This window comes from Polypterus senegalus, chromosome 16, assembly GCF_016835505.1.
Source record: "Polypterus senegalus isolate Bchr_013 chromosome 16, ASM1683550v1, whole genome shotgun sequence".
In the NCBI taxonomy this organism is placed as follows: domain Eukaryota; kingdom Metazoa; phylum Chordata; class Cladistia; order Polypteriformes; family Polypteridae; genus Polypterus; species Polypterus senegalus.
In genome coordinates this window covers 27,281,519-27,306,771 of record NC_053169.1, presented here as the reverse complement: position 1 = coordinate 27,306,771, position 25,253 = coordinate 27,281,519, and the positions used below count along the sequence as shown (strand labels likewise).

At 41.5% G+C, this 25,253-nt stretch overlaps 1 protein-coding gene across 3 annotated transcripts in view; it reads right to left on the bottom strand.

The window, feature by feature from the left end:
- Positions 1–25,253, bottom strand: part of ryr2a (ryanodine receptor 2a (cardiac)) — a 612,010-nt gene that overhangs the window by 371,228 nt on the left and 215,529 nt on the right. For all 3 annotated transcript variants that reach the window (XM_039738686.1, XM_039738687.1, XM_039738688.1), the window contains exons 2-3: positions 14,571–14,690; positions 1,154–1,258 (exon numbers count right to left, since the gene is read on the bottom strand). In XM_039738686.1, the coding sequence (XP_039594620.1) occupies positions 1,154–1,258; positions 14,571–14,690 (225 nt within the window). The remainder of the gene's footprint in view (positions 1–1,153; positions 1,259–14,570; positions 14,691–25,253) is intronic.

The window sequence follows — 25,253 nt, the reverse complement described above, 5'->3', positions numbered from 1 at the left end:
ACTTCATGTGTTTTCATTTTTTTGGCCATTAACATTACGTTTAATGTAGGTGTTTTACAGAAATAAATTAATATCCACATAAAATACCAAATATATGATGCATCATACTGATAATGGTCAGTTACAGATTTGGACGATGTTTATTACACATTCTGTTCATTTCATTTCTGCAAAATAAATAGGTTTCCTTATTACAGGTGTAAGAGCCAGTCTCAGAAAGTGAATATTAAAATTTACACAAGTGTTAGCTTAATTTGAATAGAATATTGTTCACATATTTACTTTGTGTCACACACGTGAACATGGGAGGCAGCTAAAGGGCGCGAATGAGAGTTATTCCATGCCAGACCAGGGGGTGGCGAAGTGCACTAACTCTTTCTCTCATTTGATGATGACATCACTTCCGGCTCCAGGCCAATGACGCCAGATCTGTTTCCGGAGCCAAAGGATGACATCACTTGCGTTCCCGGGCCCAATGACACCACTTTCAGTTCCGGCCCTACTTATGACATCACTTCCTCCACTCTCCCTTAATGCCCCCATCTTTGTGACAAGCAAATCAGTTCTGTTCTGGACTCCAACCTATACACTTCTGTACAATTATTCATTCAATTTTGCAGTCAGGAAACAATATACGGGTGGCTACCCCAAACCTTTTTGTGGCTTTTGCCGAGTTAGTGACATTAGCTATTGATATAACATTTTACCCCCAAGTAAACTAAAATGCAACAGACATTTCCCAGCTATATCTGTAATAACAGAATGTTAGTTAGACAGTTTGGAAACATTAGACTCGCTACTAGAAGCATGGACTGCTAGACTTTCTAACAAAAAAATAATGACATACAGTTTTCTGACCATATCGCCTTATTTATGGCTGTATGATATGTATAAGCCGTAAACAGAAACATTTTATACAAGAACTTTCCTATTGTGATATCAATTTTTCTCTTTGGTTTTCTGAACTATTTCGGCTTTGAAATTTGCTAAAACTTTTAAAAAGAAGGAACGTGGACTGTGGAATTATTGGCACACATGTCTCTCACTTATGAAGCAAGCTGAAGCTGCAGAACTTTGGAAACCTTGGACAAACGCAGCTACAACAGGACTTTTTCTTAAACAAATGATCACAACTAATAAAGAAGTTACATACCCCTTCAGCTTTTTCCTCGGTGTTGGCCAGCATTTCCTGAAGGGCTCGCACCGAGAGAGACTGCTCGAGCACAAATGTGCAAATTGAAAGATCCGGAGGGACATTCTAGAGAGAGAAATAGGCAAATAAATAAAATTTAAAATCATAATTAAATTAGCATGACTTTTGCATATGCTATTCAGTTATTTTAATATGAAGCAGATTACTGAGAGTTACATGAGAGAGTTCAATGGCAAACCTACTCAGGTTTACATTTCAGCACTTTAACCTCCAGAAGTCGCTGCCTGCCTAATCTTATACTGTATATTTATTACAATTTCAATTGTATTTGTGATTAAAAGCATTTAGCAGCAAAAACTAATAGCTGAACATTTTCATGAAGCCATCCCGACATCCCCCAGTTCATTTCCCTGCCGGTAAGTTAGCTCTTATAGGCTGCAGTCTTGTCATTTTTCACTGTTAGCTGTTTTGTTTTTCGGTTCACATTTCTAAAACACTTTCCTTGGTTCCACCTCAGCACTTGAAACAATAAGAAATAAAAAACACGGTTATATTGTACAACTTAAACATTTTATTACAGAAACTACAAAACTGCACTCAAATAACATTTTCCTGTTTAAAAAAAAACACACAGTTGTTCAAGGAATTCATTTTTTCCCTCTTTAGGTAATGCATCAATATATTGGATGCACATATTAAGTTAATACATACTGTAAAAGCTGCATTCAGATATGTACTTCTCATTTTCTAATCTACTCATTCAGTACAGGGTGTTGGGTACAAGCCAGGAGCCAACTCTGGACAGAGTGCCAGTCAACTGCAGGGCCCACTCATGCACACTGGGGGACAACTGGAGGTCACCCATTCCCCTAACATGTACGTTTTTTTGGAAGTGGGATAACATTCAAACTCCAATCTGAGAGTAGAGGGATGGGATTTGAACCCATGGCTATACATTCATCTGGCAGGAGAAGTAACCACTTAATCACCATACCACCCATCACAGTGCTCCACATTAATTTATTTCAAGTTAGGGGTCACCAAGCTGTGCTTAAGGCGCTTTTCCACTGCATAGTACGGCACAGCACGGTTCAGTACAGCTCACCTTGGTTCGGCTCAGTTCAGCTCGGTTTGCGTTTCGACTGCAGTTTAATACCGCTTTAGAGTGGGCGGGATTATTCAGGTGTCGTTATAGTTGCGCCGCCTCTACTGCCGTGACATCATTGTAAACGCACCACAAACAAACACACAAAAACTTTTTCATTCTGCGTCGCCCCATCCAGCTCTCGCTGGATCCGCTCCTCGGCTACCAACGAAGGAACGTCTGTACTTCCTCAATAGACTACGAAAAAGCCATTTTTGGTTAAAACAAAATGGTGCGTCTGAACCTTCGCTGGCTGTGCTAAAAATCTAGCGGGTCTGTTGTGTCTCGTGTCACAAGTTCAGTGACGCAGTAATGACGATTTTCTCCGGCCAATCAGTGACCAGCAGAGTTTATACGTCACGTTTTGGTAACGGTTCGGCGCGCTTGGAACCTCGGCTGAGGTGGTACTAAAAAAAGGACCAGGTACCAGGTACTGTTCCCAGTGGAAAACCCCCTAAAAGTGAGCTGAACTGAACCGTGTCGTGCCGTACTATGCAGTGGAAAAGCGCCAATGGAGAGGTGTGGCACTCCAGGCAAGGTTGACAATGGTTTGCAAATGAAAGTTTTCCTGCATCACTGTAGTTATAGGCTAGTGCGGTAATTCTCCACAGGTGTTCTCAACGTGCTATTCTTGATCATTTTCAGTCGGGTTTTAGAACAAATCACAGCACAGAAACTGCACTCGTTAAAGTAGTAAATGACTTGCGGGTAAATGCAGACTGAGGCCGTTTATCTGTTCTCACCCTTTTAGATCTGAGTGCTACATTTGATACCATTGATCACAATATTCTTAGAAATCGCCTTAGTCAGTGGGTGGACCTCTCTGGCAGGGTCTTAAATTGGTTTGAGTCCTACCTGGCAGGGAGAAAATTCTTTGATAGTTGTGGTAATTATACTTCAAATATAATGATGATATTCTATATGGTGTTCCACAAGGCTCTATCCTGGGTCCGCTGCCCTTTTCGATTTACTGAGCTAAACTTCATTTAGTGAGCTAACTAATGCTCAGACCCAGAAGGTAATAACATGTAATACAACTCCATGATCCACATCTACAGTATATCGCAGGTGAGTGTTTTCCAAAGGCACAAACAATGGGTGTTACAATATGACACACATGGAGTATGAAAAGTGTGACCTTTACATAATAGAGACAAGTGCATTCCATAAAATCTGACTAACAAATGGCTACTTTTCCATATCTGTGGTATTTTGTTTCTCCTGGGATATGCACCATAGGCTCTGTTTGAGTTCTGAGAAATGTGAATTGGGAATAAAGTCATCTGCTTGGGGGATAATTACCTCAGCAGCTGTTACTGTTTGCAAAAGGTCTCTGAGGACCATCTGGAGTGTGTGAAAAGAAATAAAAGGTTCATACAGCGTGAGTCATCTAAATACATCTCCCCATCAACAACCAAAAATAGTCACCTTGAACACAGTAAGCATCCCTAGAGTGTGCATTCAGGTTTTGTTGTCCATTACATTTCCTGCACTATCTGGAGCTCTGATATCTTCATTGGCAAGATGGTGTAAATCTTTGTTTCCTTTCATATTTCTGGAATTGTCTACTTAACAGTAGCCTCAGGTGGAACACGGCAATGAAACACGGCAGCCATTGAGCTCAATTATGAAGTCCTCTAGATTAGGTGCTACCACCACTTGTTGAATCTTTCAACACCACCTTCATGATCTACAGTTGTTTGTAGAGATTCACCTGCTCCAGAAAATCTCTTAATCCTTTACATGACTGTGACAATTTTTTGAAGAAAAATGTATTTATTCAAAAAATTTCTGTTCAATCGAACACACAAAAAATCTATGCATAGAAAGTACATTTTTTCAGAGCCAACAAATACATACAGCTGCTTTATAGGATAGGTGTAAAAATCATAGATTGGTAAAGTGCTCCCAAAAATCAATATGCCGGTCTGATCCAGTTTAAGTCTTTGATCCTGTAAATGAGTCCAGACTCTGTTCAAACAGAAAAAGACAATTAGCTGCTATCCCTCATCTAAGCCAAATTGCTTGCTACAGCAGTTTTGTGCTCTTTAAGTCTTCCTAATATCAGTAATAATTTCTGTGCAACTAAACGTATTCCACGTCAGCTATGATAAGTCTGTCTCATATTCTCAGTGTTTGAAATGTTGAGGTAACCAGTTATCAGTCTATTAACATAAAAAACTAATAAAATGCAAAGGCAAGCAACTCAATCACAGACCCTCTACCAAAGCCAAGATTCAAATCAGGTACCAGGATCATTGTAGAAAGAAAAACAATAACAAGAGGTTTCAATGCTATAAGACATTGTACTTGAGTATCTGTTTACTGATTATGATTCAAATAGTATGAATCCTCATCATTTAAAATACCAGAGTTAAGACTGCCAGCTTGTCACAATCTGAATAAGACTGGAAACAACAGAGTCAAGAGATCTCTTCATTCGTAGAGGATTTTTCTCTTTACTATGACTGAAATTAAACTGTCACCTAAAAATGCCTCAGTATTTACACTGCAGTGGAGCACAGTCCTCGTCCCTTGAGAACACAAAACATGCCATGATACTTAAGCAAGAAATTTGAATGAGTATTTGGAGGAGAATGCTCAATCTACTCCTTCCTCATAGACAAAAAAGAAACATCAAGGATGCAGTAAAATCGCTTGGACAGATCATTCATTCATCATTATAATATTGTAAGTACATGGTGTCACACATGTGCGAGTAGGAGGAAGCTGAGTGGACCAAGTAGATGTAATTACCCACCAGGCCAGGGGGTGGCAGGGTGCCCTAATCCTACTTCTGTTATCTCTGCAGGCCAGATATGGGAAAACCGGACCAGACAGACACGCCATCAACGACGTCACTTCCAGCTCCGGCGCCACAAAAGACGTCACTTCTGTTTCCAGCACCACGAACGAAGTCACTTCCAGTTCCCACCACAGATGACATCATTTCTGGTTTTGGCTTCTAAAGCCGCCATCATTCCATTATCTCGACAATTCAATCTGGGAACTCAACCGAGCAACATTGCTTATCTTACGATTACCCAAATGCAACCAGGGACAATATATGGGTGGCTGCCCCAAACCTTTTTGTGTGTGTTGAGACTGATTCTTTTAGAATGATTAAGGGTTAAATCCAAGGAAATGGACTAAATAAAGCTTTGTTTTTAAGATGGATGGCAGGAAGGGCCTGGAGGGCTATAGCTATCCTTCCAAGAGGCTTACAATGGAAACTTTTGCAGTTACCTATAATAAATTTCAGTTATATGCAATAAACTACACAATTGCATTTCTGAAATTCAGTTCATGCTACAGGACATGTAACCATGCATATAGGTAATAATCTGCTAATGACAAAAATGTTCTGAGATTTTTCACATAAGGACAACAGAGGTTTCGAGGTAAAGTAATAGCGATTACATTGTGGGAATGTCATGATGTATTACAAGATGATTAGCACATACAAATAAGAATTTCAAAGGACTCTCTACATGTGACAATAATGACCCTATAAGCATATAAACCCACCAATATCAGAAGATACTTGTGTGATGTGACAAAGGCCTTTGATTCCAACAGCCAGAAAGCCTGTCTGGAGTCAGATGTCCTGCCGAATGTTTTACTATCCTGAGACTGAGTAGAATGTGACTGTCCTTGGAAATGGAACTTAAAGAAATCTTTTTAACATTTACCTCCATGTTATTCTGCTTCTGATTTTTGACTATATTCCCTGTGGCATCAGGTTTGAATGCAGTTTGACAGGAAGCTGTACAGCCTATGCTGCTATAAGGCTACAACAAAACAAAGGGAATTTTAATCAGCCTCCAGAATGCATATAAGTCCTCCAAGTTTCCTGACTATTCTGAACCTCATTTTCAAAAACCGACACCTTCTACCAAAATTCCCCCAGGAAGCTAACTGAGCTCCTGATAACCACATCTCTGGAGGAACTCAGACAGTTGCGGCTATTGATCGCTTTCATCAGCAGACAACTCCCTCAGATCAATATGGAAGATCAACACAGCCTCAGATGAGCCAGCACCGTCTTCAAGTAACCGTAGGGAACTTCAACCCTATAATGGTCTGAAACGCTGTTTGCATTACCAGTCTCATGCATGGATGTCTACCACTGTCAACTAAAAAGTCTTGAGAGATTTTATCAATGATGTCTATGGGAGTTTCTTCACATCAACTGTGAGAATCAATGAGTCCTCACCAATGCAAAGATGACCAGCATTGAAACCATAATCCTGAAGAATGGACCACTATTGTACATCAGAATAACTGTTTCCTGTCTCCCCATGTAAGTCGTCTGCTACCTCTTTAGTCAAGGACAGACAGAGAACCTGGGAAGTTCAAAGTTCCCCCTTAAGACCACCATTTTACAAGGCTCATATTTACACTACTAACTGAGAGACCCTCATTGTAGACTGTCTCAAATGGCATGATTAATCAAGAACCATTCTAATGAGGTGGGCAAAAGACAACAATCAAAAAAAAGGTTTTGCGACTCACATCTGTAGAGGCCACATTCAGACAGACCCTCCTATCTCTATTTCCTCAAAGATTGGACTCCACAACTGTCTAAGTTCACGCATGTCACCTTAGCAGTTGTTAGTCTCATTTTAAATTAAGTCGAGGGGCTCTTCTCTCTTGACCAAACGTTTTTACAAACATTTCTGGCAGTGATGACTTCACTCAAAGTGCCTGTGAGTTACTTGCCATTGTTAGCTGACAAATATACAGACAAACTGAACTGTAAACATTTCAAGGTCGAAATGTCAGAAATTAGTCAGTCAGTCAGTCATTTTCTAACCCGCTTTATCCTGAACAAGGTCGCGGGGGTGCCGGAGCCTATCCCAGCTAGAATAGGTTGTATGGCAGAAACAAACCCTGGGCAGGGTGCCAGTCCATTACAGGGCAAACACACACACACACACATCCCAACCACACACTAGGGCCAATTTAGTATCGCCAATCCACCTAACCTGTGTGTCTTTGGACTGGGGGAGGAAACCACAGCACCCGGCACAAACCCATTCAGACAGGGAGAAAATGCAAACTCCACGCAGGGAGGACTCCGAATGCGAACCCTGGTCTCCTTACTGCGAGGCAGTAGCGCTACCATGGCACCACCGTGCTGCCCATCAGAAATCGGTATGAGCTGGTATTGATGGTTGTCTGTTAGGTTTGCACTTGTCTAATGAACCAATTTGGATTAATTTTGCAGATTAAGGATACTGTAGATATCAGTACCAAGTTATATTGCATTTGAATCATTTGTAAAGTTAATTTGAAGAAAACAAATTTTAAAAAATCAAATATGAGCCAGAAATCAAAATGAAGCCACCTTTAACTGCAGTCTAAATGTAGCCTTAGTAACACGTAGTAAAATGCGACACACACCCAGCTTGTTTAGCCTTTTCAACACATTATTACCATCGCCACTATTTTGTAGCATTGCTCTGGGATTGTGGGGCAGTTGCCCCTATGCCCCGCTATAAATAGTGCCTGTGTTCACTTTCATTAAATTTCATCTTCTACCAATCTACCCAAGCCTGCAATGCTGTCCATGACCCTCTGTAATAATTCCACAGATTCTAAATTATCTGCCCTGTGTTCTAGTTTAGTAACATCTGCAGATGTGACTAGCTGGTCATTTATGTTCTTATCCAGATCTTGTACGTATTGTGGTCCCCGGCCGGGTGAGAGGAGGGCTTCTGCCTCCTCCAGACCGCGAGGGGGCGTCCGTCCTGGTTATGTTGGGGGCCGCGGGTAGAGGGCTTGGAAGCCCAGCCCTGTAGGGACCTGTGGCCACACCAGGCGGCGCCCCGATGCCAGTTTATCCCATGTGGTCCCTGGCCGGGGCTGGAGCCCGGCCGGTACGCCTTGGAGGACCAGAGGAGGGCGTGTGCCTCCTCCAGACCGAGAGGGGGCGTCCGTCCTGGTTATGCAGGAGGCCTCGGGTAGGGGGCTTGGAAGCCCAGCCCTGTAGGGACCCGTGGCCACCGCCAGGCAGCGCCCCAGTGCCTATTTATCCCGAGAGCCCGGCACTTCCGCCACACCAGGAAGTGCCGAGGGGAAGACGACTGGGGACAACCGGACGGCTTCCGGGTGCACAGCCGGCACTTCTGCCACACAGGGGTGTGGCCAACTCTAATTGCCGGGAAGCAGCTGGAACCCATCCGGGTTCCCATAAGAGGGGCCGCCTCCCTCCAGTCATTGGTGGATGTCGGGAGGAAGCAAGACAGAGCTGGAGAGAGGACTGGAGGCGGCCAGGAAGAGAAGGCACAGAGACTGTGAGCCCTGGACTTTGGGGGAATCGGTGCAAGAGGCACTGGGGTTGATGCACTACAAACTTGTAAATATTGTAAATAAACAGTGTGTGGTGGAGCCAACGATGTCTGTCTGTCTGTGTCCGGGTCAAAGTTCACAGTATATTAAAGAGAAGAAAAGCCCCAGCACTGATACCTGAAGGACATGTCATCTAATTCTGAAAATGTTAGTCTTACTACCACCATTTGTTAACAGAGTTTAAGCCAATTCTTGAGCAGCTTTGAAGTTTGGTTTGTTACTTTTATGGGTGCCAGCATGTTGGTGATGATAATGACATCTGCTGCTAGTCATGTGGGCCGGAGGTGATGCAGCAGGTGCAAACCCATGCAGAAATGGGGAGAATATGCAAACTCCATGCAGGGAGGACTCAGAATGTGAACCCTGGTCTTCTTACTGCAAGGTAGCAGCGCTACCACTGCACCACCGTGCCGCCCATCAGAAATCAGTATGAGCTGGTATTGATGGTTGTCTACTAACTTTGCACCTGATTAATTTGCCCTGCCACTATAAAACATGATGGTGTTCACAAACTTACATCTGAACTTAGTGAAGGACCAAACAACAGACTACCATCTGGGTATTACAAAGGCACTCGTGAAAAGATGGAGAACTGAACATGGTTTCACTTGGTGACCACTTTGAAAACAAGTCCAGACTTTGAGTTTTAGCTAACATTTTAACTTGGGTAGTTTAATACTGGATGGTGCAGTGGTAGCGCTGCTGCCTCGCAGTAAGGAGACCTGGGTTCGCTTCCTGGGTCCTCCCTGTGTGGAGTTTGCATGTTCCCCCCGTGTCTGTGTGGGTTTCCTCCCACAGTCCAAAGACATGTCGGTTAGGTGCATTGGCAATCCTAAACTGTGCTTGGTGTGTGTGTCCTGCGGTGGGCTGGCGTCCTGCCCGGGGTTTGTTCCTGCCTTGCCCCCTGGGATTGGCTCAGGAGGACCCCAGTGACCCTGTGTTAGGATATAACAGGTTGGAAAATTAATGGATGGATAGTTTAATACTTGAGATCTGAGTGTAACGATTTCAGCCTATTGTTCGACTATCCTTTCGATTCTTCCCCTAAAGGACACTATGGCAATCCTCTGTTGATACAGTCTGCAGGACTGTTTAGTTATTAAGATATTATTTAAATGTTTGTAACTAATCAGAGTTTTCAGTAGAAGAATGATGACATTTTTCAATGTTGTCAACATGAAATGAAAAAAGTTATTTAACAACAATCAGAACCTGGTTTGGATGCAGTCTACACATGGGTGGAGTTTCTGATGCACTATGTTACTAAAATATGTCTCAAATAAAGAGTATTTTTTCCTCCTTTTTTCTAAGGGCACTGCTAACGTAAGTATGTTAATGATCAAACCAGTAGACGGCACAGTGCTGCTGCCTCGCAGTATGAGGAGTCTGTGGTTTCGTGCCCTGGGTGCTCCCTGCAGGGAGTTTGCATGTGGGCCTACATGGGTTTACCCTGTTTATTTATTTTTTTCCCCCAAAGGCATGCAAGTTAGATGAATTGATGATGATAAGTTACCCGCAGTGTAAGTGTATACCTTGCAATGGACTGGCGCTCACTGCCTGCTTGGATAGGCCCCCATGACTCTGCCCTGGATACGTGGGTTAAGAAAATGAATCTGTCCGACCCTAAACAACACTCTCTTTAATGTTGACTATCCTCAAAATAGTGAGAGATGCACTGTGCACAACATCTCAATTACAAATTAGTCTACTATGTCAGATTTGGCTTGAGAGAGGTCACTTTAACTTGTATATTTTGTATTCAGTACTTTCCTCTTCTACAGATTCAATAGCAATATAAATAATATAATATAATACCTACAAATATCTGGGAGTGCAGCTGGATAACAAATTGGACTGGACTGCCAATACTGATGCTCTATGTAAGAAAGGTCAGAGCAGACTATACTTTCTGAGAAGGCTGGCATCCTTCAACATCTGCAGTAAGATGCTGCAGATGTTCTACCAGACGGTTGTGGCGAGTGCCCTCTTCTACGCGGTGGTGTGCTGGGGTGGCAGCATAAAGATGAAAGACGCCTCACGCCTGGACAAACTTGTTAAGAAGGCAGGCTCCATTGTAGGATTAAAGTTGGACAGTTTAACATCTGTGGCAGAGCGACGGGCATTAAGCAAACTCCTGTCTATCATGAATAATCCACTGCATCCACTTAACAGTGTCATCTCAAGGCAGAGGAGTAGCTTCAGTGACAGACTTTTGTCACTGTCCTGCTCCACTGACAGACTGAGGAGATTGTTCCTCCCCCACACTATGCGACTCTTCAATTCCACCTGGGGGAGTAAATGCTAACATTAATTTTATTTTTATTTTTTTCATTTTTATTACTATTTAATTTAATATTGTTTCTTTGTATCAGTATACTGCTGCTGGATTATGTGAATTTCCCCTTGGGATTAATAAAGTATCTATCTATCTATCTATATATCTATCTATCTATCTTATAGTGTCTTTCATATCTATCTATCTATCTACAGTGGTGTGAAAAACTATTTGCCCCTTCCTGATTTCTTATTCTTTTGCATGTTTGTCACACAAAATGTTTCTGATCATCAAACACATTTAACCATTAGTCAAATATAACACAAGTAAACACAAAATGCAGTTTTTAAATGATGGTTTTTATTATTTAGGGAGAAAAAAAAATCCAAACCCACATGGCCCTGTGTGAAAAAGTAATTGCCCCCTGAACCTAATAACTAGTTGGGCCACCCTTAGCAGCAATAACTGCAATCAAGCGTTTGTGATAACTTGCAATGAGTCTTTTACAGCGCTCTGGAGGAATTTTGGCCCACTCATTTTTGCAGAATTGTTGTAATTCAGCTTTATTTGAGGGTTTTCTAGCATGAACCGCCTTTTTAAGGTCATGCCATAGCATCTCAATTGGATTCAGGTCAGGACTTTGACTAGGCCACTCCAAAGTCTTCATTTTGTTTTTCTTCAGCCATTCAGAGGTGGATTTGCTGGTGTATTTTGGGTCATTGTCCTGTTGCAGCACCCAAGATCGCTTCAGCTTGAGTTGACAAACAGATGGCCGGACATTCTCCTTCAGGATTTTTTGGTAGACAGTAGAATTCATGGTTCCATCTATCACAGCAAGCCTTCCAGGTCCTGAAGCAGCAGAACAACCCCAGACCATCACACTACCACCACCATATTTTACTGTTGGTATGATGTTCTTTTTCTGAAATGCTGTGTTCCTTTTACGACAGATGTAATGGGACATTTGCCTTCCAAAAAGTTCAACTTTTGTCTCATCAGTCCACAAGGTATTTTCCCAAAAGTCTTGGCAATCATTGAGATGTTTCTTAGCAAAATTGAGACGAGCCCTAATGTTCTTTTTGCTTAACAGTGGTTTGCGTCTTGGAAATCTGCCATGCAGGCCGTTTTGCCCAGTCTCTTTCTTATGGTGGAGTCGTGAACACTGACCTTAATTGAGGCAAGTGAGGCCTGCAGTTCTTTAGACGTTGTCCTGGGGTCTTTTGTGACCTCTCGGATGAGTCGTCTCGGCGCTCTTGGGGTAATTTTGGTCGGCCGGCCACTCCTGGGAAGGTTCACCACTGTTCCATGTTTTTGCCATTTGTGGATAATGGCTCTCACTGTGGTTCACTGGAGTTCCAAAGCTTTAGAAATGGCTTTATAACCTTCACCAGACTGATTGATCTCAATTACTTCTGTTCTCATTTGTTCCTGAATTTCTTTGGATCTTGGCATGATGTCTAGCTTTTGAGGTGCTTTTGGTCTACTTCTCTGTGTCAGGCAGCTCCTATTTAAGTGATTTCTTGATTGAAACAGGTGTGGCAGTAATCAGGTCTGGGGGTGGCTACGGAAATTGAACTCAGGTGAGATACACCACAGTTAGGTTATTTTTTAACAAGGGGGGCAATTACTTTTGCACACAGGGCCATGTAGGTTTGGATTTTTTTTCTCCCTAAATAATAAAAACCATCATTTAAAAACTGCATTTTGTGTTTACTTGTGTTATATTTGACTAATGGTTAAATGTGTTTGATGATCAGAAACATTTTGTGAGACAAACATGCAAAAGAATAAGAAATCAGGAAGGGGGCAAATAGTTTTTCACACCACTGTATCATATAGTGCCTTTAACATTATCTATCTATCTATCAAAACAGACCTTAAGTAGTCAGCACGAGTGTTTTATTTTTATTTTTTCTCCAGCCGTCTGGAGTTTTTTTGTTTTTTCTGTCCCCCCTGGCCATTGAACCTTACTCTTATTCGATGTTAATTAATGTTGATTTATTTTGTTTTATAATTGTGTCTTTCATTTTTCTATTCTTTAATATGTAAAGCACTTTGAGCTACTGTTTGTATGAAAATGTGCTATATAAATAAATGTTGTTGTTGTTGTTGTTGTTGTTGAGTGACTGAAATGGCCGCACACATATGCCTGATGTTTCTGTGGGCACATGTCTCCTCTACAAAGAGTGGCGTGGCAGTGTGAGCAAATCTCCATCACACGCACCCCTGTGACAAAATATTTAAAAACTGGAAATGGGTTTTCTGTCCCTTTGATGAAGCAAATAAACAACTGAAAAAGCCCTGACTAATAATCAGTTAACTAGGTCCCCAAACACACCCAAACCTTACACTAGGCGTCCCTTTTCTATCTTGTTAAAATTATAGAGTGCTTATTTTACCACAATTACAGAAAGTAGACAATAAACTTAAAAAAGCAATGTTTTCCATCATTTAAATGTCATTACAGGGGGTCCTCGGGTTACAACGTTTCAACATACAACATTTCGAGTTTACAACACTCACTCCCATAAGAACTTTAAAAAATTGAGACATGAGAAGGAATAAAGGTAAGCATTTTTTGCACTCATTTTTTCTTTTACTACAGTACAGAGTACAGTACAGTATATTTATGTCCTTTTCTTTATTCTCAGGCTTAGATTTTGTGTTTTTATGATCTAGATTATGATTTTGCAAATGTGTTAAGATAGGTAAGTGACTTAGGCTAGAGTGTGTTTCGACTTACACCAAAATTCGGGTTACATCACTGTTGTAGGAACGGAACTGTGTCGTAACCCGAGGACCTCCTGTATTGGCATTTATGTATTTTTAAATGTGTTAATGTAAGTGAGGCTTACCTCTTATTGTAACTTTATACTAAGAACAATTTACAATCTTGACATGGGATGTGATTGAAATATGTAGCTGTGACTCTAAAAAAAATGGAATTCATTTTTATGGTTTTTATGGTTTTTGGACCCCCAAAATTCCTAAATGTCAAACTCCACCCATGCATCTAAACTGTCCTACCAGACGAGCCATCTAGCTGCAGTCAGTTGAAGTAAATGAAATGGCCAGTGGTCTTCAATGCAGGACTGTTCCTGTTGTTCTCTAACATAGACCTCCCAAGCCACTGTTGTTCTAATGATGATGTGCTGCTCTTCTGTCCATCTGTCAGTCCATTTCAGCGTTATCCTTCTCTAATGACTTATTGTTTTCTCTTTCTGTTGAAGGTTTTGGATCCTTTTATTTACAGTTATATTTCTCATGGAGCAACAGTTTACCCCAACATAACACACAGCACATCAGGGTAAAGACCCTGCAGCCCTATAATTACTGGGTCTCGGTGTAATGAAGGTTGATGTTTAGACCTCTTCTTGTTCGTCAGTACAGAAGATTCCCAAGAATCAGAAAAAAAGTTATTTCTGTGTTTCATATGATCACCTTTTGTAAGTGTGATGTAACAATCAGTATTCATTTACTGAATAACAGGTCCCTGCCTACGAAAACTGACCAAAAATAAGCAGTCAGAAGCCTTTAAAAATGTGAAAGCACTTTAGCAAAACTGATGCTTGAAACCTGCTTTGTGCATAAACACTGTAAGTGAAGGATCCTTTAAACTTTAAAATCTCCCACCCGTACTTTACCTTTGAATTTGAAGTGGATTCCAGGAAGCAAAGTCTGTTTCCAAATCCTTCAGCAGCTAAACAGAGTTTCTGTTGCTCTTTATGGATGGTGGCAGAACACTGGAGCACCACTTCATCATCCTGTGAAACAGAAGCCAAAACTCAGGTCAGATGGTCAAACCTCAAACTGCCAAGGTCCTTTCATGATTAATACTTGTGGCAAAGAACTGCTTACCCTGTTTTTTGTTTTTTTTACCATTACTCCAATTGTTAAAACATCACTCCATCCTTTTTAAAATCAAAAACAATTTTTTTCTTGTAATGCAACAAAATTTAGTAAGGACAACATACAGAAACCAATCCGTAAAGCCTTATAAATAGTCTTACATGCTGGAAATTAACAACATTTCCCAAGAAACTCACGCTCAAATACAAGAGGGACTCTTATATTACACATACAAGTGGTGATTCACTCAGCAACCAGCAGAGGGCACAAGCGCACAGATAAAGGACTCTCACAGAAGAACAGGTGGCCCCATTTATCACAGTCCCAAGGTCAGAATGCTGAAATATTCTTTTATTAACGTTTTGTTAATTGTTTCATCATTGTTAATCATTATCCTTTAGTGTCTCGTGTTAGGTTATTCATGTCCTCATTTTCTTTAGTTATTTACTTTGTGAATTTTTTATTTTATTTGATGGTGGAGATACAGACTTATAATTAGGAAACAGGCTCACAGTGCTTTAATCAGCTTCTTTTCAACCCTGGGGGTCCGCTTAAGTCTCTTAAGTTCCGTCCACTGAAACCTCACAGTGGCATTAGCCCTTGTTTTGTCTTTTACTACTACTTTTTCTTTCTCTTTGTTGTTTTTTCGTCTTCTAACCATTTCATTTAGGTTCTCTCTGGTTTTGACCTTTGGCTTTCTACATAGGATTTTGACATTTATATTTCATATTTTGGCTCATTTCTGTAATTATAGTTATCCTTCATTATTTTATTAGTTTATACAGAAGATTTTTTGTTGAGCCCTTTTCCTATTCTTTGATAAAGAACCTGATTTTTCGTTATTTATTTTGTGCTCTGTATCAGTTTTAATAATGTTAAAACTTTTTTGTGCTATTTTTGTGTATATGTGACACCAGCAGGTAGTTTCATGATCGCTATGTCACATTAATGATGTAACATCCACTACATATAAATACTATACAGGGTGGTGCAGATCTAATTATGCAGATCCAGATCGTCTGGGTGACTTTTGATTTATGCGGGGACGATTCCATTTCGGTGCAAAGACGATTCTTTGTGTCGTCAGTTCACACACTTCTCGATGGTCCGGGATTTTTCGGGTGATTTTCTATGTAATAAACTTAATAAGTTACAGCGTAATAAAAATTGCATAATTAGATCTGGACCACCCTATACAGCTGTGTCTTCATGCCGAGTTATCCCTTTGCTTAATTAAGAAAGTCTTTCTTATAATTCTTGGTAGGTCAGCTTTAAAAACCAAACAGCCTTTGGCGTCACTTCAAGACACACTTTTTTTGGTTCCTCCTTTTTCACTTGGTGCTCGTCTTATTTTTCTATCCACAGTTCTCGACGCTGCCTGGCTGACTTTGTTATTGGTTTGAAGTTCCATCCATCCATCCATCCATCCATTTTCTAACCCGCTGAATCCAAATACAGGGTCACGGGGGTCTGCTGGAGCCAATCCCAGCCAACACAGGGCACAAGGCAGGAACCAATCCTGGGCAGGGTGCCAACCCACCGCAGGACACACACAAACACACCCACACACCAAGCACACACTAGGGCCAATTTAGAATCGCCAATCCACCTTGATGTCCCAAAAATTCTCACAATAATTCCCACAAGTATGCACGCAATTTCTGGTTTTTTTCCCTTTTTTTTGTTTTGCATTATTTGAGTCCTATCTTACATTTCTTGAAATTAGTATTTTGATTTCTTTTTTGATTTCCTAGTTTGTATTTTTCATGAGTTTGGTACTTTAGATTTTTTATTTTGTTCTTTCTTGATTGGATTTCAGATTTTGACTTGGCAATTTAGTTAAGTATTTCTGTTATTGAATATTCGTATTTGTGGTATCTTTTCAATTTACTAGTTGGTATTTTTCATCAGTTTGGTACTTAAGATTTCCATCCATCCATCCATTATCCAACCCGCTATATCCTAATTACAGGGTCACGGGGGTCTGCTGGAGCCAATCCCAGCCAACACTGGGCGCAAGGCAGGAAACAAACCCCAGGCACACTGCAGGGCCCACCGCAGGGCACACACACACACACACACACACACACACTAGGGACAATTTAGGATCGACCAATGCACCTAACCTGCATGTCTTTGGACCGTGGGAGGACACCAGAGCACCCAAAGGAAACCCACGCAGACACGGGGAGAACATGCAAACTCCACACAGGGTGGACCTGGGAAGCAAACCCGGGTCTCCTAACTGCGAGGCTGCAGCGCTACCCACTGCGCCACCGTGCTGCCCTACTTAAGATTTGTTTTGGTTTTTTTTCTAATTTAACTTTTCCACCTCATCTTATTTTCTTAACCTCTTTTCATGGTGAGGGTTGCAGTGGCACTAGGCCAAGCAGGTCAGCCCAGACTTCCTGATACCCAGCTACAGATTCCAGCTTTTCCTGGGGAATTCCCAAGCCAGCCAAGAGATACTGTATAATCCCTCCAGCGTGTCTGGAACGGCTCAAGGGGGAGCCGCCCCAGGAGCATCTCTATGTCATGCCTAAACCACCTTGACAGTCTCTTCTCTCAATCTGGAGGAGCAGCGTCTACTCTGAGGCTGTCCCGAAATGCTGAGCTTCTCACCCTATCATGGAGTGTAAGCCCAGCCACCCTGCAGAGAAACCTCATTTTACGGCTTGTACTCGCAATCTCATTCTTTCAGGCATTACCCACAGTTCATGACCATAGGTGAGGGCAGAGATGTAGCTCGACCAGTAAACCGAGAATTTTGTCCTTAGACGTAGCTCCCTCTTCACCACCATGGACTGGTACAGTTCCCGCCGCTGCAATCCACTTGCATTCCGTTACTCCGTCATTTGTGAAAAAGATCCCAAGGGACTTGAACTCCTCCTCTAAGGGCAGTTGTCCACTCACTGACAGAGCAATCCACTCTTTTCCAATAGAAAACCATGACCTCGGACTCGGAGGTGCTGATCCTCATGCCAGATGCTTGACACTCGGCAGCGAATCGATGAAGTGTGTGTGCTGAAGGTCACGATCAGATTAAGCAAAGAGGACAACATCATTTACAGTACCTAAAGCAACAATGCTACCTCTAACCTCCCCAACTGGACACCTTCACATCCTTGGCAGTGCCTTGATATCCCAGCCATGACAACCACAAACAGGACTGGTGAGAAAACTCAGGGAGTCCAACACCCACAGTGAAAGAACTGGATTTGATGCCACTGCATTGCGGTGTTATGGGTCCACAGCTCGTTCAGCAAAGGCCGTTTTTATAAATAAATAATCACCGCACTTGCGGCGGCTTAGTGAGGGGGCGTAGTGGTCGTAGCAAGCCACGGGGCGATCTGCAGTGTGGGCGTTTCTCACCATGTGCCCAGGTGAGGGACTGCCCACATCCGTGATTGTTCCCGTGGCTAATGTGCTGCAGCTGCTATGGCCCCTTGCAATATAAAAAGAAGTGCGAGTTGGTTGAGAGAAAGATCAAAGAACAAATCGGAAAGAAAAAGGAAAGAAGGAAACGGAGGTTGTAGCAGGAAGCACGTGAGGAGAGAGAGTGCGCGCAAGTCGGTGCAGGAGAGCGAGCGAGCGAGAGAGAGAGAGAGAGAGAGAGAATGCTCGCAGGCAGCTGCATGGAAGCCTGGGTGTTAGGCCAACACCTGGGAGAAGTAGTGGTTGTGGTCGCTCCCGCAGAGTTTGTTTTGCAGGGCGGGAGTGACCGGGAAGGTGCAGTACTCTCCGCGGAAGGTAGCGGGAGTCGGGACTTGGGACATGGTGCCCCCAACGTGACAGCCTTGGCTGTTAGGGGATTCGTGGCAGAAGCAGGAACAACCGGGATAAGCAGGTGAGACGCTAGTCTAGAAGAGCACCAGGCTTGGCATTGTTTTAAAGACTGCTTCCTAGAGAACATTTTAACCTCGTTTTAAAAGGATTGTTTTTTTTTTGTAGTGTTTTTAACCTCCATGTTTTTCTTTTATTGGATTATTTATTGAACTTTGAAAGCACTGCAGTATTTATTTGAACACTTTGTTTTGTTGACTGTTTTAATAAAAGCACTTTTGCACAATTGTACCATCCCCTTGCTATGTTGTTGCCTCCACTGTCTAGCTCATCTCAGTGACATTGGTATTGGGTTCAAGGGCTTCCAAACAGTGATGAGAGCGTGGAGCCGAACCCACATCGTCACATGCATTCATATAGCAAACAGGTTGAAAGAGCGGCCCTCTTACCCCTTATGCCTGCAGAACCCCCAAACACATACCTCAGCATTTTATTTTAACTCATTTATTAAATAACTAAAAGTTTCATTTGTGGCCAGGGTTTTTTCCAACAGTTTTTCTCTCCTTTGGGCATTTGTCTTCATGGCAAATCACAACACACCAGCCTTCTGAACAAGAATGAGTTCCTGGGGTCATCATGTGTGTAGCAATATAAAGCCATCCCACCTACAGTAAGTTTCTATCATTTCAGAGTTTTGCAAAAATCAGAAACTCGTTCATTTACTATTTTAAGCATTTCTTTTTTCACAAGTTGTCAACATTTTGTTTTCCTGCAGGTGCCACCATTTTTCATTGTTAGAAAAGGAGCCCAGAAGTTGTCGCATCATCAGACCATCACTATTTAACATGCCACCACACTAACTTCCTTCTTCCGAATTTGTGAACTTCGAAATTCTTGTCCGGAAGCTAAAAGAAACTAAACATTTAAGGAGTCCAAACTTTTCGCTGTGGTTTTTTGGCTTTGCTTGGGTGTGGGTTGCTAATTTTGTATTGGTTTTATTGACTCTTATTTAATATCCGTCAGCTGCTTTATGATGTCAGAAACACCCATAGTCTTTAGTTGACTTTACTAATGGAGGCAGAAAGTCATTGGAATGGGCGCAACTGATGGGAGGAACCCAAACTGGAAGACACAGTTGGAGGTGACACTGGGAATGCTTATGTGGCACTTCATTGGGTTAGTCAGCAGTCACCCCAAACGTCAGACATCAAGGTGGGTCCAGGGAGGTAGAAGGGTTAACATTTTCCACCTTTTGTATTATTCTTCCCTTTGCTCACCCTCCAATGTCGTAGTTTTGGGTATTCTCGCTTATCGTTTCAGTTTAGAGATGGCTCAAGAGCAGCCCCTACACTCCACCTAATACTCTGGCACAAAAAGACAAACAATATAAAATAAGGAACCTAAAAACACTGTCAGTCTGTCACGTTCTAAGCTTCTTAAGACTGACCGATGTTAAAATACAACTGCAGAAAAAGAGCGACAGTCAAGATGAACCGAACACTCACTCAGACCGGGCCAGGGTCTAGTAACAAATTACCATCACTAGTGGCCTACAGAAGTTGGTGTCCATTAGAATTTCATCTGCCATTTGTTTTAATGTCTCTATTCGACATTTTTCATGCATGCTTTGCATACATTTAAAATATTTCTGTTTCGTGAATTTCTATAACTATTCAACTTGTACCTTCATTGATGTATACACCTGTTTTCAATCAATTTTTGTTTTTCATCTTTTTGAAGGACTCTTGAAAATGAGTTCTCAATTCACTTATGTAAAAGTTATAGAAAATGATTGCTTTTCTTTGAGTTACCATGGCAACCACAGTCAAGGTCGCAAGGCAATATTACTGTTCTAAAATGTAAACTGCTTCATCCCTGGCCATAACAGGCAGAGCTCCTCCAATGGACTAATGCTCACATGTGTCAAAGGAACTGATGGTTCCATTGTCTAATAACCGAGTTTGAGAATGACTGCCTGACTGCATGCCTGTTAAAAAGAGAGGCTGACTTCAGAGGAGAGGGTACGAGCTGGAACTACTTGGACTATGTCTTTTATTATAAGAAATGTTCTTCTTTCAAAAGCTGTATACGGGCGAGATTAGTTTTTACATCAAAAGGTGGGGTAATGTCAGTGTTTGAAGTGGGCTCCCCATTCTTACCGTATGAGTACTGGTAGTTAATGCATTTATAAAGGTGGGGACCATCAGTTCAGACCATGTCAGCAACCCTTATTTATAACATCAAAATGTCCGCTTATACCTCTAAAGGGGCCCACACCAAAAGCGCATTTCAATATTCATTGTGCACACCTCCAAGGGGATATGACAGCCCCCCATTACTTGGCATGCATGACAAGGAGTACTGGCTGCTCTTTCTTTCCACTTCAGGCTCTGGATAAAGTATTTATTACTGGAGGATCTCTGTAATTTTACTCCTGTCTGAATCACTCAAATGACGGTTTTACTGACAAGTTGATTGCACGGGAAAAGTTTAACCAGGAATTACTTTTATAGAAAGAAAAAAATTCTGTAATCTTTACTGAGACATGAACATGCAGTCTGTAACGAGGAATGACAAAAGCACTTAGGATGGAAAAAAAAACCACAGAGTTTCTCTGGTAATAATAGCTTTACCCCAGCATCAGTTTTTAAAACTAGGCCTGTCTGAATAGGCATGGGCTGCAGGCGTGGTGTTCTGCAAAACGGATATTGTTTTGAATGAAAGATCAGGAGGTGAAACGTAGGCAAAAAGAAAGGCCAAGTTCAGCACCAAATAGTCATTAAACCGTAGCGTCTAAACCCAAACACTAAACCAAAATTCTTAGTTAGGAAAACACACGAAGAGAATTGTTAACCAGCAAAACACACAAAGAAAAGATGCAACGAAACATCTTTGGAAAATGTATCTGCAATCTGAGACAACCAGGAAGGGTACACACCACATGTCACGCACCACACACTTTTGAACATTATAATAATTTTGATGAGAACAGGCCAGCGAAGCTCACCAGTCCTATCCACTGTCACACACGTGCGCATGGGAGGCAGCTAAAGGGCTTGAGTGACGGCAGTTCTGAGACAGGCCGGGCTGTGGCAGAGTGCACTGACTCTTTTTCTCACTTCCCTGTAGACCATCCCTGGGAGACTCCACCTGGCTCTCGTGACATCACTTCCAGGACCGAACCAATGGAGACAGAACTAACCGGCGCCGGCCCCCCTGATGTCACGTCCGGGCCTGATCCAATGAGTGACGAACACGTGCCCGATTCCCATGACCTCACTTCCTGTCTTCCCCTTTAAAAGCCTGCCCTTTTCCCCTTTCCCTCAGTCTTGTTTTGGACTCATTTGTATGCACATCAGTGCTGTTTATTGTGATAAAAAACGACTTTGCAGCCAGGATACCAGAATATACGGGTGGCTGCCCCAAACCTTTCTTGAGTATGTCTCAGCTTTGTGACACCACCTAATTCCACCAAAATAACATCAAGTCAAGTTTTGAAAGTCCCTAAAGTCCTACAGTCTACCGCACTACTTGGTAAGTTATTTCATGTGTCTGTGGTTATCTGTGTGAAGATAAACATCCAATGCTTGTGTGAAACGTACCCTCAAAAACTGTGTTCTTGTTGAATTCTTTTTAAACTAACAGGATCCACTGTACCAATTCATTTTATAATTTTAAACATTTTATTAAACCTCTTCTTAATCTCCTTTTGCTTAAGCTGAAAATGTTCATCTGTTTTAATCTTTCCTCCTAATTCATCCCCTGTAGCCCTGAAATCAGCCTAGTTGCTCATCTCTGAACTTTCCCTTCTGTCTTTTTTAGCCCAGGGTCTAAAACTGAACACAGTACTGCAGGTACAGCCTTACAAGTGCGTTTTTACGTGTAAGCATAATACAATACAATACAATACAATACAATTTATTTTTGTAAAGCCCAAAATCACACAAGAAGTGCCGCAATGGGCTTTAACAGGCCCTGCCTCTTGATAGCCCCCCAGCCTTGACTCACTAAGAAGACAAGGAAAAACTCCCAAAAAAACCCCAGTAGGGAAAAAATGGAAGAAACCTCGGGAAAGGCAGTTCAAAAAGAGAGACCCCTTTACAGGTAGGCTGGGCAAGCAGTGGGTATCAAAAGAAGGGGGTCAATACAATACAATACACAGAACAGAACAAATCTCAATACAGTATACAAATAACAATTTTAGAAGTACGTAGCAGAATTTAACAGTAGATGATATCACATAATATGATTTGGATTTGTTTAGAGTCCTGGAGAATTCAGCCATCAAGCTGCCTCCCCCATTAACAGCACTGGGCCAGCCAATCCAATAAAACCAATAAGCATAACCTCCTTGAACTTGTACTCTACACATCGCATATAAACTCACATTCTGTTATCCTTCTTAATGGCTTGTGAACACCGCCTAGCAGTTGATAGCGTTGAGTCCACTATGACTCCTAAATCCTTCTCATAAGGAATATTTTTGACTTTCGAAACTCCCGTTGTGCATTCAAAGCTCTCATTTTCACTTCCTACATGTAATACTTCACATTTACTTACATTAAATTTCATCTACTACAAATCTGCCCAAGCCTGTATTCTGTTAAAGTCCCTCTGTGATGATTCAATACATTCCAGATTATCAGGCAAACCACCTAGTTTAGTATTATCTACAAACCTAACCAATTTATTGTTTATATTCCTATCCAAATCATTGATATATATTAAAAATAGCAGGAGCCCTGCAGGACACCACCCAATTCTGAAAAGGTTCCTCACACCATAATCTTCTGCTTCCTGTACTTTAGCCAATTCCACAATCATCTGCCTACACACTACACCCTGAATCCCCACTTCTTTTAGTTTGATGCCCAACCTCTCAAGTGGGACCTTATGAAGTGCTTTCTGAAAATCTAGATAATAATATCATATTCACCTCACTAATTGTGTTATTTTGTTGGTTCCTCATATAATTCCAGCCTGTGGTATAACATGACCTCCCTCTTCTGAACCCAGGCTGATATTCAGTGAAACTCCTGTTCTTGCCATGTGCTGCCTGACATTTTCCTTAATAATTTCTTCCATTAAAATACTTGCAATGCATGTTAAGCTTACAGGCCTATAGTTACTTAGGTCTGCTTGACCACCCTTTGTGTAGAATGGAATAATACAGTATGTGCCATTTTCTAGTCCTTTGAAATTTCCTCAGTGTGCACTGTCCTGCTACAAAGGTTCATCAAGGGTTTACTGTATATCAGGACAAACTAGCGCCTTTAAGCACTAGAGGATTAATGTTATGTCATCCTTGTGATTTGTATGATTTCAGCCTATTGATCCCCATCTAGAATTTCCAGATCACTCAGTACCTCCTTAGTAGTCCCTGTTACCACTGTGAGGTTTTCCACCTCCTCACATGTTAAATCTTCAGAAAAATGTGAGAATATGTGGACAACAATTTTGGATGATCCGCTGTGGCAACCCCGAACGGGAGCAGTTGAACGAAAAAGAAGAACAGCATCTGCTATTTCCTTTTCTATATATTTTCATTCCTCTTTACTATTCCTGATACACTTCACCTCCACATTGACTGTTCTTTTTACTTCTACAATACTGAAATAATCTCTTTTGAGTCATCTTTCTTTTTACCTGCAATACTTCTCTCTAACTGCCTTTTAGCTTCCCTAATATCCTTCTTAACAGTTGCCTTCATGCTCTCCTACCCCCTATGGTTCGCACTGGAGTTCTCAGTCTTAGTGCACTTTATACTGCTGCTTTTGTTCCCTTTGTAGCTTCTTTTCCAACTCTTTATTAATCCACTGAAGTATTTTTTTTTAATTTCCTACAAATTAAAAAATTTGGGACATACCAAACACGTCTGGTTGACCTTGCCTAACAAAGGCATAGCAACCATCAACATAAATTCCTCAAATTGAATGAAAATTAACCTCAAAGAAATGTCAGAAATAGATCCCTTAGGTTTTAAAACTCCATTTCACACTTAGAACATTTGATAAAAGCCCAAGGAAAACTGATCAAAGCACATTGAGTCCCAGACCCTCACTGGCCGATGTGTGGGACGTGCAGTACAGGACATTAGACGGCCTTTTTAAGAAAACTGGTGTGGTCAGACTAGAGGTGCTTTGACACGTGGGACACCCCGGAACGCTCTGAGGTAATCCTAAACCCTCTTTTCATATGAACATATGAGACCGACCTTCACAGTGTACTCAATATGCTCCGACTTGAGTGGAAATGATGTTAGCACAGCAAGAGTCTGAAGAAAAAGGGACATGTGATTAAGTTTCTGGCTCCATTAAAAATGCATCTAAAATGATCGTCTTTTGTTTCAACATTTACTTTCTAGCTATCAGATTAAGTGCTTCCTCTTAGCATGACGATGAATCACTCCCAGCATGTTTTGGCTGATTATGGATATCAGAAAGATTTACTGTACCGCACTTGGCTTAATATATCTTTCCTTGATTATGAAGAACTGCTCACCACCCTGAGGCTGGCAGGTTTCCTTAAATATAAAAAGGTAAAAAAAAAAAACCACACCTTCAATGTATTGGAAGTCTCTTTTGAAAATTTCAGGCAAACATTGTCCTTCTAATACTCTAGCTGTTATAATTTATTTCAATTACATAACTAATTCTGATGGTCCATGAACATGAAAATAAATAATATAAAAAATA